This window comes from Aegilops tauschii, chromosome 5 (assembly GCF_002575655.3).
Source record: "Aegilops tauschii subsp. strangulata cultivar AL8/78 chromosome 5, Aet v6.0, whole genome shotgun sequence".
Lineage (NCBI taxonomy): Eukaryota > Viridiplantae > Streptophyta > Magnoliopsida > Poales > Poaceae > Aegilops > Aegilops tauschii.
Window position 1 is genome coordinate 521,452,377 of NC_053039.3, and position 18,421 is coordinate 521,470,797.

The window sequence follows — 18,421 nt, forward strand, 5'->3', positions numbered from 1 at the left end:
CTCGTCAAGACGCCTGTTGATTGATACGTCTCCAACGTATCTATAATTTATGAAGTATTCATGCTATTATATTATCTGTTTTGGATGTTTATGGGCTTTATTAAACACTTTTATATTATTTTTGGGACTAACCTATTAACCCAGAGCCCAGTGCCAGTTTCTGTTTTTTCCCTTGTTTCAGTGTTTCGCAGAACAGGAATATCAAACGGAGTCCAAACGGAATGAAACCTTTGGGAGCGTGATTTTTGGAATGAACGTGATCCAGGAGACTTGGAGTTGAAGTCAAGGAAGCTTCGAGGTGGCCACGAGGCAGGGAGGCGCGCCTGCCCCCTGGGTGCGCCCCCACCCTCATGGGCCCCTCGTGGCTCCGCTGACCGACTTCTTTCGCCTATATATATCCATATACCCTAAAAACATCGGGGAACAGAATAGATCAGGAGTTCCGTGCCGCAAGCCTCTGTAGCCACCAAAATCCAATCGGGACCCTGTCCCGGCACCCTGCCGGAGGGGGGCAACCCTCACCGGTGGCCATCTTCATCATCCCGGCGCTCTCCATGACGAGGAGGGAGTAGTTCACCCTCGGGGCTGAGGGTATGTACCAGTAGCTATGTGTTTGATCTCTCTCTCTCTCTCTCATGTTCTTGAGGTGATACGATCTTGATCTATCGCGACCTTTGCTATTATAGTTGGATCTTATGATGTTTCTCCCCCTCTCCACTCTTGTAATGGATTGAGTTTTCTCTCTGAAGTTATCTTATCGGATTGAGTCTTTAAGGATTTGAGAACACTTGATGTATGTCTTGCATGTGCGTATCTGTGGTGACAATGGGATATCACGTGATTCACTTGATGTATGTTTTGGTGATCAAATTGCGGGTTCCGTGACCTCGTGAACTTATGCATAGGGGTTGGCACACGTTTTCGTCTTGACTCTCCGGTAGAAACTTTGGGGCACCCTTTGAAGTACTTTGTGTTGGTTTGAATAGATGAATCTGAGATTGTGTGATGCATATCGTATAATCATACCCACGGATACTTGAGGTGACATTGGAGTATCTAGGTGACATTAGGGTTTTGGTTGATTTGTGTCTTAAGGTGTTATTCTAGTACGAACTCTATGATAGATTGAACGGTAAGAATAGCTTCGTGTTATTTTACTACGGACTCTTGAATAGATCGAACCGAAAGGATAACTTTGAGGAGGTTTCGTACCCTACCATAATCTCTTCGTTTGTTCTCCTCTATTAGTGACTTTGGAGTGACTCTTTGTTGCATGTTGAGGGATAGTTATATGATCCAATTATGTTATTATTGTTGAGAGAACTTGCACTAGTGAAAGTATGAACACTAGGCCTTGTTTCCTAGCATTGCAATACCATTTGTGCTCACTTTTATCATTAGTTACCTTGCTGTTTTTACATTTTCAGATTATAAAAACCTATATCTACCATCCATATTGCACTTGTATCACCATCTCTTCGCCGAACTAGTGCACCTATACAATTTACCATTGTATTGGGTGTGTTGGGGACACAAGAGACTCTTTGTTATTTGGTTGCAGGGTTGTTTGAGACAGACCATCTTCATCCTACGCCTCCCACAGATTGATAAACCTTAGGTCATCCACTTGAGGGAAATTTGCTACTGTCCTACAAACCTCTGCACTTGGAGGCCCAACAACGTTTACAGGAAGAAGGTTGTGTAGTAGACATCATTGATAAGCGTAGTGTCATCTCCCGCCACATCAAGCTTCCGCTGCAGATCGGCAACTTCTGTAGTCCGGGCGGTCGCCAGGGAGGTAACAGCCTGTGTTCCAATTAATCAGATTATTTCCTGGGCATATATTTTTCGATCCTCTGATCGCCTCCCTTGGGAAGCCAATCCGAGTCTCAGGGGCTACTATCTATACACAGGTTCATTTTGCGAATAAAGCACAATCGAAAATATTACATTACAAACCTCGAAGCCTCTTAGCAGGCTCGTGAAGGCTTCATTCAATCTGCTTTTCGCGGACAGAACCCTTTCAACCACAGTACCCATCAAGGTACGATATTCCTCTGAGACGAGTGCCTGACGCGGCATGTTTGTCAATATAGCCGGCGCTTCTGGATCTCCGGAAGCTGCTGTAGGGACCCGTTTATTCGTCCCTAGAGTCATCTCCGGCTGTAAGCCGGACAGTCTGAGGCCTTTATTGTTGGCCCCCGGACCCTGGGCCACCGAAGTATCACCTTTGGGTAGTGTCTTCATCACCCCTCGCACCACTTGCTGTTCAGGAGAGACCCTCCGGGACGACACCTCAAAGTCATTCGCCTTATTGGGCGAGGAGTTCGGTGGAGGTGTCTCGCTTTCCATCATCTCCGGGAGAAGATCCCCCAAGGAAGAGTATTGGTGAAGAAGACTGTGTGCGAGCTCCAAAAACATATATTCTAGATGTTACCCTGGTAACAGGAAAGGAACGGGATATGTTTAAAAACACCCTTGTTCACTTACGATTTGGCTAGAGGCTTGTCCTCATCACGGGACTGTGCGACGATGTCGTCCTCTAAGCCCGAGCCGCCCGACAGGGGCATCTTGCCTCGCTTAGGAGCCCTTTCCTCCCAATCTTTGGAGGCAGCCCTTTTCTTACCATGGGGAGAAGGGACGTCGGCTTCTCCCTCACTTTTGTCTTCAGGTGGGGGAACCTTGATCTCCCCGGACACAGTGTATGATATACCCTTGGAATGAAGGCCACCTTTGGCCTTCCTGCTCTCCGCCTTGTCTTTCTTCACAGGCACCTGGTGCGGTGCCGGGGCCAGCATCCTTGTTAGCACGGGATCCGCTGAGTCTTCGGGAAGGGGGGCCGAACACCTAATTCGCTCCGCTTTCTTTATCCAGCCCTGGAAGAAGATAGTTTGCTTAGTAACGTATTACAGCATACTTAACTAAAAAGTGTTCGGGAGTCAAGCGCTTACCGAGGTATCTGGATGGTTGCAGTCGAGGTCAATGTCCTCGGTGGTGTCTGGCCACTTTTTTCGTTTCCCGAAAAACAACTTCCACATCCCTTTGTGCATAGTGCCAAAGAAGTGTTGGAGGGTCCGTTCTCCTTTCGGATTAAACTCCCACATACGGAGAGGCCGTCGCTGGCACATCAGGGCCCGCCGGACCAGCATTACTTGAATCACGTTGATAAGATCGATGTCCTTCTCAAGGAGATTCCGGATGCGGCTCTGTAGAGTCTGCACTTAGTCAACTGATCCCCAGTCCAGCCCCTTATTAATCCATGATGCAAGCTGTAACGGAGGGCCAGATCAGAACGCAGGTATAGCTGCCCACTTGGTGCCACAAGGTTCAGTGACGTAAAACCACACCCGATGTCATTGGTTGGGAGTTTCGGGGAAAGATCCTTTTGGCCAGAGAGCATTGGTAAGCTTGCTCACTGTAGCACCGCCACACTCCACTTGTTCCCCATCGACTACCTTCGTTTTCACACTAAAGGTCTTGTGCCATAAACCGAAGTGTGGGGGAATACGGAGAAAGGCCTCGCACGTAATAATGAACGCCGAGACGTGGAGGAAAGAATCTGGGGCTAGATCGTGAAAATCTAGTCCGTAATAAAACATGAGCCCCTGGACGAAGGGATGAAGAGAGAATCCTAGCCCTCGGAGGAAGTGGGAGATGAATACAACCCTCTCACCGGGTCTGGGAGTAGGAATAACCTGTCCTCGAGCAGAAAGCCTGTGTGGGATCTCCGCGGTCAGGTATCTGGCCGCATGGAGCTTCGCAATGTCCTCCTCTGTAACAGAGGAAACCACCCATCGGCCTTGTGGGCTGGTTCCGGACATGATTGGGAAGCTTGAAGCAATAAAGTCGAGCCTTGGGTGCTAGAACTCGAGGTTGGGAGGGCTGAGGAAAAGGTTAGCGTAAAAGAAAGAAACGGCCCTTGGCTCCCTTATAAAGGCAATGGATATCAAACACCTCCTCCTAAGCCTGGAAACCTGCCTATTCCTAAGGAATCATGCCAACGGACAGTTGGGTTACCCACGCCCGTATTGATGAAGATCCCGCAATAAGGGGACACGATCTCTGCTTTGACAAGAGGTGCCAATAAAAACCGCGCCTCGAAACGTGGAACGACAGGACAAGAAACGTTTCAAAATAATGACCGGGCTGACGTAATGTCACATTGCAAAAAAGTTGTCGGCGGATTGGACTTGTGAAATATTATACTCTTTGCGGTTGTGTGTGGTACTTGTGTTGCAGATCCGGACACGTTCATCCGAAGGTTATCTTGGAGTATTCAGAAAGAGGAACCCGCCTTGCAATGCCGAAGACAATCTGCGTGCCGGACACCTCGCCATTGAAGCCTGGTCCAGGGGCTACTGAGGGAGTCCTGGACTAAGGGGTCCTCGGGCGTCCGACCTGTTAGCCATGGGCCGGACTGATGGGCTGTGAAGATACCAAGACCGAAGACTCTACCCGTGTACGGATGGGACTCTCCTTGGCGTGGAAGGCAAGCTTGGCGACCAAACATGAAGATTCCTTTCTCTGTAACCGACTTTGTACATCCCTAGTCCCCTCCGGTGTCTATATAAACCGGAGGGCTTAGTCCGGAAAGAGATATAGTCATACAGGCTAGACTTCTAGGGTTTTAGCCATTACGATGTCGTGGTAGATCAACTCTTGTAATACTCATATTCATCAAGATCAATCAAGCAGGAAGCAGGGTATTACCTCCATAGAGAGGGCCCGAACCTGGGTAAACATTGTGTCCCCCGTCTTCTGTTGCCATCGACCTTAGACACACAGTTAGGGACCCCCTAACCGAGATCCGCCGGTTTTGACACCAACGCTGGGCTACACTGTGCACTTGCAGCCCAGTCCAACAATGGTTTTTTTCTATTTTCTCTGCCCCTTTTATGCTTTGCTGTTTTGCAATTTTTATAAATAGCAAAAGATTTTTGTTCAACATGGTATTTGGCACATAAATACTAGGCAGTGTTTTGAGCTAGCACAGAAAGTCTCAATTTAAAGTGAAGTGTTTATGTATTTATTTAAATTAAAATCGTTAATTTAAATGCTGCTAGCTTTGTTTTAGATAGGTAGGGGCATTTTAATAATCCAAAATATGTTGGATAATTCATGAAAATTGCATAGTGAATATTAGCAGCCCAACCAACATTTTGTTTTTACAGGTTGAGGAAATAATAATTTGATTTGCATTTGAATTTGAATTTGACTTTGATTTTTATCAAGTGGCAATTTAGCTTACCAAAAAGGTGATGACATGGCATCATTAGCATGGGTTCACTTTAATTTAATATAGGGGCGTTACAAGAGGCAGAGAGGGTTCAATGAGTATTTGCAATGGAAGAGGAGAAGAGACAACATGCATGGGAGGCAGAACTCCAAGCTGGGCAAGGAAACATGGAAGAAGATGAACTATAGAAGAATACAGTAGAAGAGATACAAAAAGAGAGAGTAGAAGAACAAAGGAAGATGGAGGCAGAGTTGATTTTTAACAATCATTCATGCTTCATTTTGCCAAGAGACTGCGAGCTCATCTCAACCTTCCTCCTAAATTCAATGATCCCATGAGGGGCTACAGCGGTTTCAAAAATCCCAGGCGCACCAGCATGTTTCATGTGTTCAATTAATTGAGGGGTGAAGGCACAAGGCAATTTTATGTCGATGGTTGATGTATTTTGTGCAAAACCGATCTTATGCTGATGATTGATGTATTTTGCGCAAAACTGATCTTATGCTAATGGTTGATGTAGTTTGTGTAAAACTGATCTTATGGTTATGCTAGTTCTATTTGTGTGATGCTGATGTATTTTCCGATTCACTAATGTGTGTATGAAGCTGGCAATGCAACAACACATATTAGCAGTACTGAATTATAATTGAATGCAACTGGAATTCTCAGGCATTTTACAAGTGAAACTCAAATACTCTGGTTAAAAAATGTTGTCATTAGGACAAATTTTGTTGGTACCAAATGTTGCCATCAGGACACACACACACTACAATTATTACTGAATTCAACGGCATTACAAGTGAAACTCAAATTCTCAGGCATTACAGCAGAACACATTAGTAGTACTGAATTAAACTGAAGAGTGCAGTGAACACACTAATATTACAACTAATTAAATTAAGACTGAAACCAGATAGGACTACTGAATTTAACTGCATCAATCAACTAGTGTTTCCGTCGTCACCTCCAGGTCCGGTGCCGTCAATCCTCCCGCGCCAGCAAAGGAACATGTGCTCACGGCTGAGGCATTCGCTTTCATTAGGGCGGTACTTGTTCAACAAATCTTCAGCCATTAGCTCGCCGTGATCTACCATGGACATGACATGGACGATGATAGTGTGGATGCATGTGCGCATGGACGTCGGTGACACAGGAGGGGGCGGCGACTGACATTCGTCGTCGGAGGAAGGCAGCTTGCTCCACATTGTCGGCTTTGGTTTGGTGACCTTGAGTTCGAGCACCTTAGGAACCTTGCTTGGGTTGCAGGACCATGCATCCACGACGTGCTCACGCTTTGTCCTGCAGTGGCCTGATGTGGATTAGCTCGCCACCTAGCTTTTCACAAGCGCGGTGACGACATCTGGCTCCCGTGCCTCCTTAGTTAGCCTTTCGAAGCTCCGTGCTCTTGTACTACAGCTCGTCGGGATTACCATGCACTGCGCGGTGCTAGCGAACGAACCGGATCCAAGAGCCAGTGCACTTCACTTACATTGATGATTCAAGCACGCGTGTGCACGTCGCCTCCTCCTTGAAGGCGAGCCAAAGGTTGTATGGAGGGGTGGCCTCCTCGATGCACACCTGCGAGTCAAGACTAAAGATTTTTTTTCTCCAGGACCTCAAACAACTACTACCAGCGATACCAGACCATGATACTGAGCCTCCAACGCATCCACCCCAGGCGTGCATTGGAGGAGAACATAGTCATAATCATGCCGGAGTTCTGGCTCCCCGCAACGCCAAAACTCATGCATGAACTTCCTCCCAGCCCACCAATACGGGTTCACATGGCTTCGTCCACTGGCGCGCACCGGCTCTGCTGGTAGGGCAATAGCAGCACGCACCAGCTCTGCTGGAAGGGCAACGACAACAGAGATCTCGCGACCGTCCTCAACACTCTCACCATCCATGGATTTGGAGAGGGGATTGAGGATTGGGGAAGGGGGAGGAGAATGGAAAGAACGATCAGGGTGGGCCGGTGGGGATTGGGGATTTAGGACAGAGCCAGATCTGCGGTGGAGCGCGGGTTATTATCCAGAAAAGGGCAGGGGCGTGACGCAAAAGGATTCTGACACGCATGGGGGTACATGGCGGCATCAGGGCTGTAAAGTTCCTACTAGTATCGTGGCGAGATCTAGGGTTTCTATTAGCTTGAGCTGTCCTCCCAACCACCCTCACAGTGAATTCGAATTACAAACACTCTCTGGTCAGGCCGAAGCCGCCGTCCTCCTTCCTGTCTCTCTCTAGAAGCTATCGGTATTTAAACCATCGACCGTTACACCCCGCTTCAGCGGGTCCAGTTTGGGCTTGCAAGCCACTGGGGAGGCTTCCGCGCGCGAGTGGGCCAGCCCTTTGGCCCATGACTTGATTCCTCTGGTTCCCGCCTCTTGCCAGGTCCATCTTCTGTGTCGACGCGCTGGCTGCCGACATCCCCCCTTTCTTGAAACACGGCTTGTCCCCAAGCCGGTGCTCGTGGAAACGCCTGTTGCAAGGCGTCTCTGTCTTCCCACGTAGGTTCAGAGCGTTGGGATCCACTCCATTCCACCAAGACCTGGGCAATAGAATGGTTGTTCTTGCGGCGAATTCGTTGTTGCAACACACGAACGGGCACTTGGAAGTTGAGATCAGGTGAAGGCAGGGACTGCTGAACTGCATGTTTGGGAGAAATAAACTATTTAAGCTGAGAAACATGGAAAACTGGGTGCACCTTGCTATCAGGAGGTAGATCCAAGCGATAGGCCACTTCACCGATGCGCTCCACAATTGGAAATGGCCCAAAATAACAAAAGGACAACTTGTTGCTGGATCTTGAAGCAACTGATTTTTGCACATATGGCTGAAGTTTCAAGAAAACCATGTCACCAGGAGCAAAGACTCTATCTGTGCGTTTTTATCAGCTTGAGCTTTCATTCTCTGTTGAGTTCTGAGCAAATGTTGTCTGACAGTATCCTGCACCACAATCCTGGAGTCCAACCACTATTGCATATCCTGAGGAGCAATAGTATCAGAAGGAGTAATACCAAAGTATCTGGGTTCCTGACCATACAACACTGCAAATGGAGATTTTCCCAAGGAAGAATGCCAGTTGGTGTTATACCAAAACTCACAGAGTGATAGCCACTTGTTCCATTTCCTAGGGTGAGCAGAGATAAAACATCCGAGATAACACTCAATCTGTTGGTTAACTCTCTCAGTTTGACCATCAGTCTCAGGATGGTAGGCAGTGCTCATATTCAAAGTTATTCCTGTCCTTTTAGTGTGAGTTTGCCAGAACTGACTAGTAAAGACAGGATCTCTGTCAGAGACAATGAACAAGGGCATACCATGCAATTTGTAGATGTTATCCAGGAAAAGTTCAGCAATCTTAAGAGCATTGTAGGGTTGTTTGACTGGAATGAAGTGGCCATATTTGGTAAACTTATCAATAACCACCATAATGCAGTCAAAATGATCAGAAGGAGGCAGCCCAGAAATAAAATCCATAGTGACTGTTTCCCAAGCTTTAGTAGGAACTGGAAGAGGTGACAGTAAGCCAGGGTAATTAATGTTGGGGAACGTAGTAATTTCAAAAAAAAATCCTACGCACACGCAAGATCTTGGTGATGCATAGCAACGAGAGGGGAGAGTGTGTCCACGTACCCTTGTAGACCGAAAGCGTAAGCGTTAGCACAACGCGGTTGATGTAGTCGTACGTCTTCACGATCCGACCGATCAAGTACCGAACGCACGGCACCTCCGAGTTCTGCACACGTTCAACTCGATGACGTCCCTCGAACTCCGATCCAGCCGAGCTTTGAGGGAGAGTTCTGTCAGCACGACGGCGTGGTGACGATGATGATGTTCTACCGACGCAGGGCTTCGCCTAAGCACCGCTACGATATTATCGAGGTGGACTATAGTGGAAGGGGCACCACACACGGCTAAAAGATCAAAGAGATCAATTGTTGTGTCTATGGGGTGCCCCTCTCCTCCGTAAATAAAGGGGGGAGGAGAGGGCCGGCCAAGGGGAGGAGGTGCGCCCAAGGGGGGAGTCCTACTCCCACCGGGAGTAGGACTCCTCCTTTTCCTATTTGGAGAGGGAGAGGGAAGGAAGAGGAAGGAGGGAGGAAGGAAAGGGGGGCCGGGCCCCCTCCCAATTTGGATTGGGCTTGGGGGCGCGCTTCCTCCCTTGCTCCTTTCCCCTCCTTTCCACTAAAGCCCATTAAGGCCCATATACCTCCCGGGGGGTTCCGATAACCTCCCGGTGCTCCGATATTATCCCGATCTCACCCGGAACCATTCTGGTATCCAAATATAGTCGTCCAATATATCGATCTTTACGTCTCGACCATTTCGTGACTTCTCGTCATGTTCGTGATCACATCCGGGACTCCGAACTACCTTCGGTACATCAAAATACATAAACTCATAATATAACCGTCATCGAACTTTAAGCGTGCGGACCCTACGGGTTCGAGGACTATGTAGACATGACCGAGACACGTCTCCGGTCAATAACCAATAGCGGAACCTGGATGCTCATATTGGCTCCCACATATTCTACAAAGATCCTTATCGGTCAAACCGCAAAACAACATACGTTGTTCCCTTTGTCATCGGTATGTTACTTGCCCGAGATTCGATCGTCAGTATCTCCATACCTAGTTCAATCTGGTTACCGGCAAGTCTCTTTACTCGTTCCGTAAAACATCATCCCGCAACTAACTCATTAGTTGCAATGCTTGCAAGGCTTAAGTGATGTGCATTACCCAGTGGGCCTAGAGATACCTCTCCGAAAATTGGAGTGACAAATCCTAATCTCGAAATACGCCAACCCAACAAGTACCTTTGGAGACACCTGTGGAGCACCTTTATAATCACCCAGTTACGTTGTGACGTTTGGTAGCACACAAAGTGTTCCTCCGGTAAACGGGAGTTGCATAATCTCATAGTCATAGGAACATGTATAAGTCATGAAGAAAGCAATAGCAGAATACTAAATGATTGTGTGCTAACCTAACGGAATGGGTTAAGTCAATCACATCATTCTCCTAATGATGTGATCCCGTTAATCAAATGACAACTCATGTCAATGGCTAGGAAACATAACCATCTTTGATCAACGAGCTAGTCAAGTAGAGGCATACTAGTGACACTCTGTTTGTCTATGTATTCACACAAGTATTATGTTTCCAGTTAATACAATTCTATCATGAATAATAAACATTTATCATGATATAAGGAAATAAATAATAACTTTATTATTGCCTCAAGGGCATATTTCCTTCAATTAACCCTCTCAGGTTTGGCCTTCTGACAAATCAGGCAAGATTACACAAACTCTTTGATGAAAGTTTTCATACCAGACCACTTGAATAAGGCATGAATTCTTTTGTAAGTAACAGGAAATCCAGAGTGACCTCCAGAGGTGTAGCATGGAAAGCATGACAAATCTTTGCTTGAAGTTGAACATCATTACCAATCCAGATGCAGTTTTTGTACTTGAGTAGGCCATTAGTTAAGGAGAAGGAGGGCCTGGATGTTGGTTGAACAGAAAGTTGTTGCAATAGCTCCTGAGCTTTTGGATCTTGTCCATAACTGTCCATGATTTCCTGCAACCAGGAAGGTTGAGCAGAAGAAACAACCATTACTTGTGAAGATAGATGAGGCCTTCTAGAAAGAGCATCAGCAGCAGAGTTGTCAGTGCCCTTCTTATACACAATTATGTAGTTAAGTCCCAGAAGTTTAGTGAAAACTTTGTGCTGCCATGGGGTATGCAATCTTTGATCTGTCAGGTGAGTGAGACTTTTTTGGTCTGTCTTAATAACAAACTCTTGGAATTGCAGGTAAGATCTCTAGTGCTCCACAGCAAGCAGAATGGCCATATATTCCTTCTCATACACAGACATGCCTCTGTTTTTTGGTCCTAAAGCTTTACTAACAAATGCTAGTGGGTGACCCTTTTGCATCAGTACTGCTCCTATCCCATAATTACATGCATCAGTTTCCAGCACAAAGGGCAATGAAAAGTCAGGTGATGCCAACACAGGGGCTTGAATGAGAGCTTGTTTCAGAGTTGCAAAAGTAGTATCAGCAGCAGGTGTCCAAATGAACAGTGTACCTTTCTTCAACAGTTCAGTTAATGGCCTGCTAATAATTCCATAGTTCTTAATGAACTTCCTGTAGTAACTAGTGAGGCCAAGCAATCCTCTGATCTCCTTCACATTGACTGGAGTAGGCCAGTTCTCAACAGCTAAGATTTTAGACGGATCAATAGAAACCCCTGTTTCACTCATGATGTGACCCAGGTAAGCAACTTGCTGTTGTGCAAATGAACACTTACTCAGCTTGACCTTCCATTGTTTTTCTTGCAATGTAGTGAGCACCCACATGTACCAGATGTTCCTTCAAGGTTTTGCTAAAAACTAGGATATCATCAAAGAAAACTAGGACAAATTCCCTTAATGCAGGCAGATTAGAGTTCATAGCTCCATGAAAGGTGCCTGGTGCTTCAGATAGCCCAAAACTCATAACCAAGAATTCATAGTGCCCTTCATGAGTTTGGAATGCAGTTTTGAATTCCTCAGTAGGAGCCAGTCTAATCTGATGATAGCCTGCCCTCAAGTCCAGTTTAGTAAACCAGCATGCTCCATGCAACTCATCTAACAATTCATCAATTACAGGAATGGGATATTTGCCTTTCATAGTTATTGTATTCAAGTGTCTGTAATCTACCATCATGCACCAGGTGACATCTTTTTTCTTGACCATAAGCATAGGAGAAGAAAAAGGGCTTTTACTGAGTCTAATCATACCATTCTGCAACAGTTCCTTAACTTGCTTTTCCATTTCAGTTTTCAGATGAGGAGCTACTCTGTAAGGTCTGACAGCCACTGGTGTTGCTCCAGGAATTAGTGGTATAGTATGATCATACTTCCTTCTAGGGGGCACCCCTTTTGGTTCTTCAAAAACAGCAGAGAACTTCTGTAACAATGCTTGTACTTCAGGTATATGTTTACTGTCCTCACTACTATCTGCACCCTCCAACTCAACACTCATGACTGTATAAGTGCAATCTTCTGGCAGTTCTCCCTGTAATGTAATCCAAGATCCCTGGAACTGGAAGGAAAACCACTTCTGCTCCCAATCAATAACCATAGGGCTATGACTGGCCAACCAATCAAGCCCTAAGATACCATCATAGTGGCCTAGCTGAAGCAATCTGAAATCTGTTTTAAACACTGCTTGGTCACATTGCCAGCTGCATTGTTTCACAACTTGTGTACAATATAACTGAGCTCCACCAGCCACAGTTACTACAATTGGCTTGATATCCTGGACAGTAGGCAATAGTGCAATCAGAGCTGTATTGAGGAAAGAATGGGTACTGCCAGAGTCGACCAAGAAGGTAAGTGTTTGTCCTTGAACAACCGCTCTTAGTTTCATTGTTGAAGGAGTAGTTTCAGCAGAACAAGCAGCTACAGACAGTAACATGAGGTTGTCTGAATCACTGTCAGACGACTCTGGGTAGAAGGAACTGTTGCTCTGTATATGTTCAATCATTTCCTGCACAATATGAAGTTGAACTGACGATTTGCACTGATGATCCTTGGACCATTTCTCTCCATAGATAAAACACAGGCCCTTTGATTTCCTATAAGTACGCAGGGCATTCCATTTGTCCTCTGGAGGAGCTATCTTACTGGTTTCTGTCATTTTTCTGTCAGAACTGGATAAAGTTTTCGACGAATGAGTGGCAGTGGTCACTGTTTTCCTAAACGGCTGGGTTGAAGAGTGACTGTCACTAAGCTCTTCATGGAGTAAAGCTATGTCATAAGCAGCATCCAGATCTTGTGGTTTTTGCAGAGCCACTGACATGCGCACACCAGGTTTAAGGCCATCGATGAAACGCGTGGTGTAGTACAAGCTGTCAGGCATCTCCTCATAAGCCGATAACTGATCATACAATTCCGCAAAGCGTTCCACATAATCTTTCACTGTTGATTCCTGAGCAATACGAAACATCTGCCTCACTAGTGTTTGATGTTGATTGCGGTCGAACCTGTTCATTAGCAGCTGACAGAACTCTGACCAAGACTAATGGGGGGATCTGCGCTGCACCGCTTCCAACCATCTAGCTGCAGCTCCATCAAACTGAGAGGTGGCGAAGGATATCCATCTCGATGCAGGTGTGCCACAAATTTTGAAGTAGTCCTCACATCGGGATTGCCATAGCCGCGGATTCGCGCCATCAAACCGCGGCAATTCAACACGGGGTGCAGATTGGAACATGTCAGAGACCTCGGAAATGGCGAAATCACGAGGGGATAAAATTTCACGGGGATAGCTGGAATCGCGCACACCTCTGATCGGAGGAGGCACATAAACTTGGTGCGCCTTCCCCCGGTGGAATTTGTCGAAGCCAAGGGGATCTGGAGCAGTCGAATCGCGGCCGCTCCCAACTTCCTTGCTGGTCGACGTGGTTGCCTGCTTGTCCATGGCATCATCCTTGCCGCAGTGACGAGGTCCGCGCGGATTTGCTCGACGTCGAGGTTGAACTCCGATCTGGCCCCATCGATCCGCGTCATGATGAGGCCGTCGAGCGCGACGGTCATTTCCTTGAGCATCTTGCCAATGGACTTGATGATCTCGTCGCCCGGACGACAGCTTGTCCATGGTGGTGCTCCTCTGCTGGAGTTTGAAGCGCGTGGCGTGGACGTGATTTGGGATCTCCAGGATCAACAAGCTCTGAGTACCAGATGTAAAGTTCCTACTAGTATCATGGCGAGATCTAGGGTTTCTATTAGCTTTAGCTATCCTCCCAACCACCCTCCCAACGAATTTGAATTACAAACACTCTCCGGTCAGGCCGAAGCCACCGTCCTCCTTCCTGTCTCTCTGTAGAAGCTATCGGTATTTAAACCATCGATCGTTACACCCTGCTTCAGCGGGTTCAGTTTGGGCTTGCAAGCCACTAGGGAGGCTTCCGTGCGCGAGTGGGCCGGCCCTTTGGCCTATGACTTGATTCCTCTAGTTCCCACCTCTCGCCAGGTCCATCTTCCATGTCGACGCGCAGGCTGCTGACAAGGGCGCTCGGCCATAGAAGGGACTGTAGAGTGTTACGCATTCGTTGTAGACAGATGATTTGCAATACGATGATTGATTGGGGTGCTGGTGCACGCATATATAATATAAGGGAAGGCCTCTACCTCAACTATACAAGACTAGGAGGTGGGCCACAACTCCAATATACGTGCAGTACAAAGTACATACTCAACACCCCCCCCCCCCCGAAGTCGAAGCGTCGCCGGAGACACAGAGACTGGACCGAAACTCCTCGAAGACGGGAGTAGGCAATCCCTTAGTCATCACATCAGCAAACTGTTGCGTCGTCGGCACTGGAGAACCCGAACACGGCCAAGGGCAACCTGCTCGCGCACGAAGTGAATGTCGAGCTCAATATGCTTCGTTCGTCGATGGTGCACCGGGTTGGCGGAGAGGTAGACCGCGCTGACGTTATCGCAGTAGACAAGAGTGGCCTTGTGAACATCACAAAGCAACTCCTAGAGCAGCTGACGTATCCAAGAGCACTCGGACATGGCATTAGCCACGACGCGATACTCTGCCTCGGCGCTGGAGCGGGAGACCGTGGGCTGCCGCTTTGATGGCCAAGAGATCAACAAGGGCCCAAGGTAGACGCAGTAGCCTGACGTAGAGCGTCGCGTGTCGGAGCAGCCAGCCCAGTCGGTATCCGAGTAGGCCACAAGGTCAGTGGAGGCGGAGGCCGTCAGGGTGTGTCCCAAAGACACGGTGCCGCGTATGTAATGGAGAATACGCTTCACCAGAGTCCAGTGAGAGTCACGCGGGGCGTGCATATGGAGGCACACCTGCTGGACAGCGTACTGCAGGTCGGGGCGAGTCAGCGTCAGGTACTGTAAAGCACCGACAATAGAGCGATAAAACGCTCCAGCGGATGCAAGAGACCCCTCGACAGCATAGACCTTCACCTTCGTGTCGACGGGGGTGGGCGCCGGCTTGCAGTTTAGCATACCGGCACGCTCCAGGAGCTCGTGGGCGTACTTCTGCTGATGCAGAAAGAAGCCGTCAGTCCGTCGGACCACCTTAATGCCGAGGAAGTAGTGCAGGGACCCCAAGTCCTTGAGGGCGAACTCATCACGAAGACGAGCAGTCAGCCACTGAAGGAGGTCGGGGGCGAACGTCGTGAGGATGATGTCGTCGACGTAAAGCAATAGATATGCAGTGTTAACTCCCTGATGATACACGAAGAGTGAAGCATCGGAGCGAGTGGACCGAAATCCGAGAGACTGCAGGAAGGCTGCGACACGCTGGTACCAAGCCCGAGGCGCTAGCTTCAACCCGTAAAGAGAACGGGAGAGCAAGCTGATAACCCACAAGTATAGGGGGTCGCAACAGTTTTCGAGGGTAGAGTATTCAACCCAAATTTATTGATTCGACACAAGGGGAGCCAAAGTATATTCTCAAGTATTAGCAGTTGAGTTGTCAATTCAACCACACCTGGATAACTTAATATCTGCAGCGAAGTATTTAGTAGCAAAGTAATATGGAAGTAACGGTAACGGTAGCAAAAGTAATATTTTTGGGTTTTGTAGTGATTGTAACAGTAGCAACGGAAAAGTAAATAAGCGGAGAACAATATGTGAAAAGCTCGTAGGCATTGGATCGGTGATGGAGAATTATGCCGGGTGCGGTTCATCATGTAACAATCATAACATAGGGTGACACAGAACTAGCTCCAATTCATCAATGTAATGTAGGCATGTATTCCGAATATAGTCATACGTGCTTATGGGAAAGAACTTGCATGACATCTTTTCTCCTACCCTCCCGTGGCAGCGGGGTCCTAACGGAAACTAAGGGGTATTAAGGCCTCCTTTTAATAGAGTACCGGACCAAAGCATTAACACATAGTGAATACATGAAGTCCTCAAACTATGGTCATCACCGGGAGTGGTCCCGATTATTGTCACTTCGGGGTTGCCGGATCATAACACATAGTAGGTGACTATAGACTTGCAAGATAGGATCAAGAACTCACATATATTCATGAAAACATAATAGGTTCAGATCTGAAATCATGGCACTCGGGCCCTATTGACAAGCATTAAGCATAGCAAAGTCATAGCAACATCAATCTCAGAACATAGTGGATACTAGGGATCAAACCCTAACAAAACTAACTCGATTACATGATAAATCTCATCCAACCCATCACCGTCCAGCAAGCCTACGATGGAATTACTCACACACGGCGGTGAGCATCATGAAATGGGTGATGGAGGATGGTTGATGATGACGACGGCGACGGATTCCCCTCTTCGGAACCCCGAACGGACTCCAGATCAACCCTCCCGAGAGAGTTTAGGGCTTGGCGGCGGCTCCGTATTGTAAAACGCGATGAATCCTTCTTCTTGATTTTTATCTCCCCGAACACGAATATATGGAGTTGGAGTTGAGGTTGGTGGAGCTCCAGGGGGCCCACGAGGCAGAGGGGCGCGCCCCCCACCCTCGTGGACAGGTGGTGGGCCCCCTGGCCTTGATTCCTGCGCCAATATTTTTAATATTTTCCAAAAGTAAGTTCCGTGGAGTTTCAAGTCATTCCGAGAACTTTTGTTTCTGCACATAAATAACACCATGGCAATTCTGCTGAAAACAGCGTCAGTCCGGGTTAGTTCCATTCAAATCATGCAAGTTAGAGTCCAAAACAAGGGCAGTGTTTGGAAAAGTAGATACGACGGAGATGTATCAACTCCCCCAAGATTAAACCGTTGCTTGTTCTCAAGCAATTCAGTTGATAAACTGAAAGTGATAAAGAAAAACTTTTACAAACTCTGTTTGCTCTTGTTGTTGTAAATATATAAAGCTAGCATTCAAGTTTTCAGCAATGATTATGACTAACCACATTCACAATAACTCTTAGGTCTCATGTTTACTCATATCAATGGCATAATCAACTAGCGAGCAATAATAATAAATCTCGGATGACAACACTTTCTCAAAACAATCATAATATGATATAACAAGATGGTATCTCGCTAGCCCTTTCTGAGACCGCAAAACATAAATGCAGAGCACCTTTAAAGATCAAGGACTGACTAAACATTGTAATTCATGGTAAAAGAGATCCAGTCATAGTCATACCCAATATAAATTAATAGTAATGGATGCAAATGACAGCAGTGCTCTCCAGCTGGTGCTTTTTAATGAGATGGTGATGACTCAACATGAAAGTAAATAGATAGGCCCTTCACAGAGGGAAGCAGGGATTTGTAGAAGTGCCAGAGCTCGATTTTTAAAGCAGAGATAAATAATATTTTGAGCGGCATACTTTCATTGTCAACATAACAACCGAGAGATGGCGATATCTTCCATGCTACACACATTATAGGCGGTTCCCAAACAATGGTAAAGTTTATACTCCCCCTCCACCAACAAGCATCAATCCATGGCTTGCTCGAAACAACGAGTGCCTCCAACTAGCAACAGTCCCAGGGGAGATTTGTTTGCAATTATTTTGATTTGGTTTGCATAAAGCATGGGACTGGGCATCCCGGTGACCAGCCATTTTCTCGTGAGTGAGGAGCGGAGTCCACTCCTCTTGAGAATAACCCGCCTAACATGGAAGATACGGACAGCCCTAGTTGATACATGAGCTAATCGAGCATACAAAACAAAATTTCATTTGAAGGTTTAGAGTTTGGCACATACAAATTTACTTGGAACGGCAGGTAGATACCGCATATAGGAAGGTATGGGTGGACTCATATGGAATAACTTTGGGGTTTAAGGGATTGGATGCACAAGCAGTATTCCCTCTTAGTACAAGTGAAGGCTAGCAAAAGACTGGGAAGCGACCAACTAGAGAGCGACAACAGTCATGAACATGCATTAAAATTAATAAACATTGAGTACAAGCATGAGTAGGATATAATCCACCATGAACATAATATTGTGAAGGCTATGTTGATTTTGTTTCAACTACATGTGTGAACATGTGCCAAGTCGAGTCACTTAAATCATTCAAAGGAGGATACCACCCCACTATACCACATCACAACCACTTTAATAGCATGTTGGCACGCAAGGTAAACCATTATAACTCATAGCTAATCAAGCATGGCACGAGCAACTATGATCTATAATTGTCATTGCAAACATGTTTATTCATAA

At 46.8% G+C, this 18,421-nt stretch overlaps 1 protein-coding gene across 1 annotated transcript; it reads right to left on the minus strand.

The window, feature by feature from the left end:
* Positions 1-6,177: 6,177 nt before the first annotated feature.
* Positions 6,178-13,839, minus strand: LOC109763474 (uncharacterized). Its single transcript, XM_020322329.1, has 6 exons — positions 13,700-13,839; positions 11,609-13,274; positions 11,188-11,532; positions 10,576-10,824; positions 6,726-6,814; positions 6,178-6,535 (listed from the first exon to the last, which is right to left on the minus strand). Exons 1-6 carry the CDS (start codon positions 13,837-13,839, stop codon positions 6,178-6,180), a joined length of 2,847 nt encoding a protein of 948 aa, XP_020177918.1.
* Between the last annotated feature and the right edge of the window lie 4,582 nt (positions 13,840-18,421).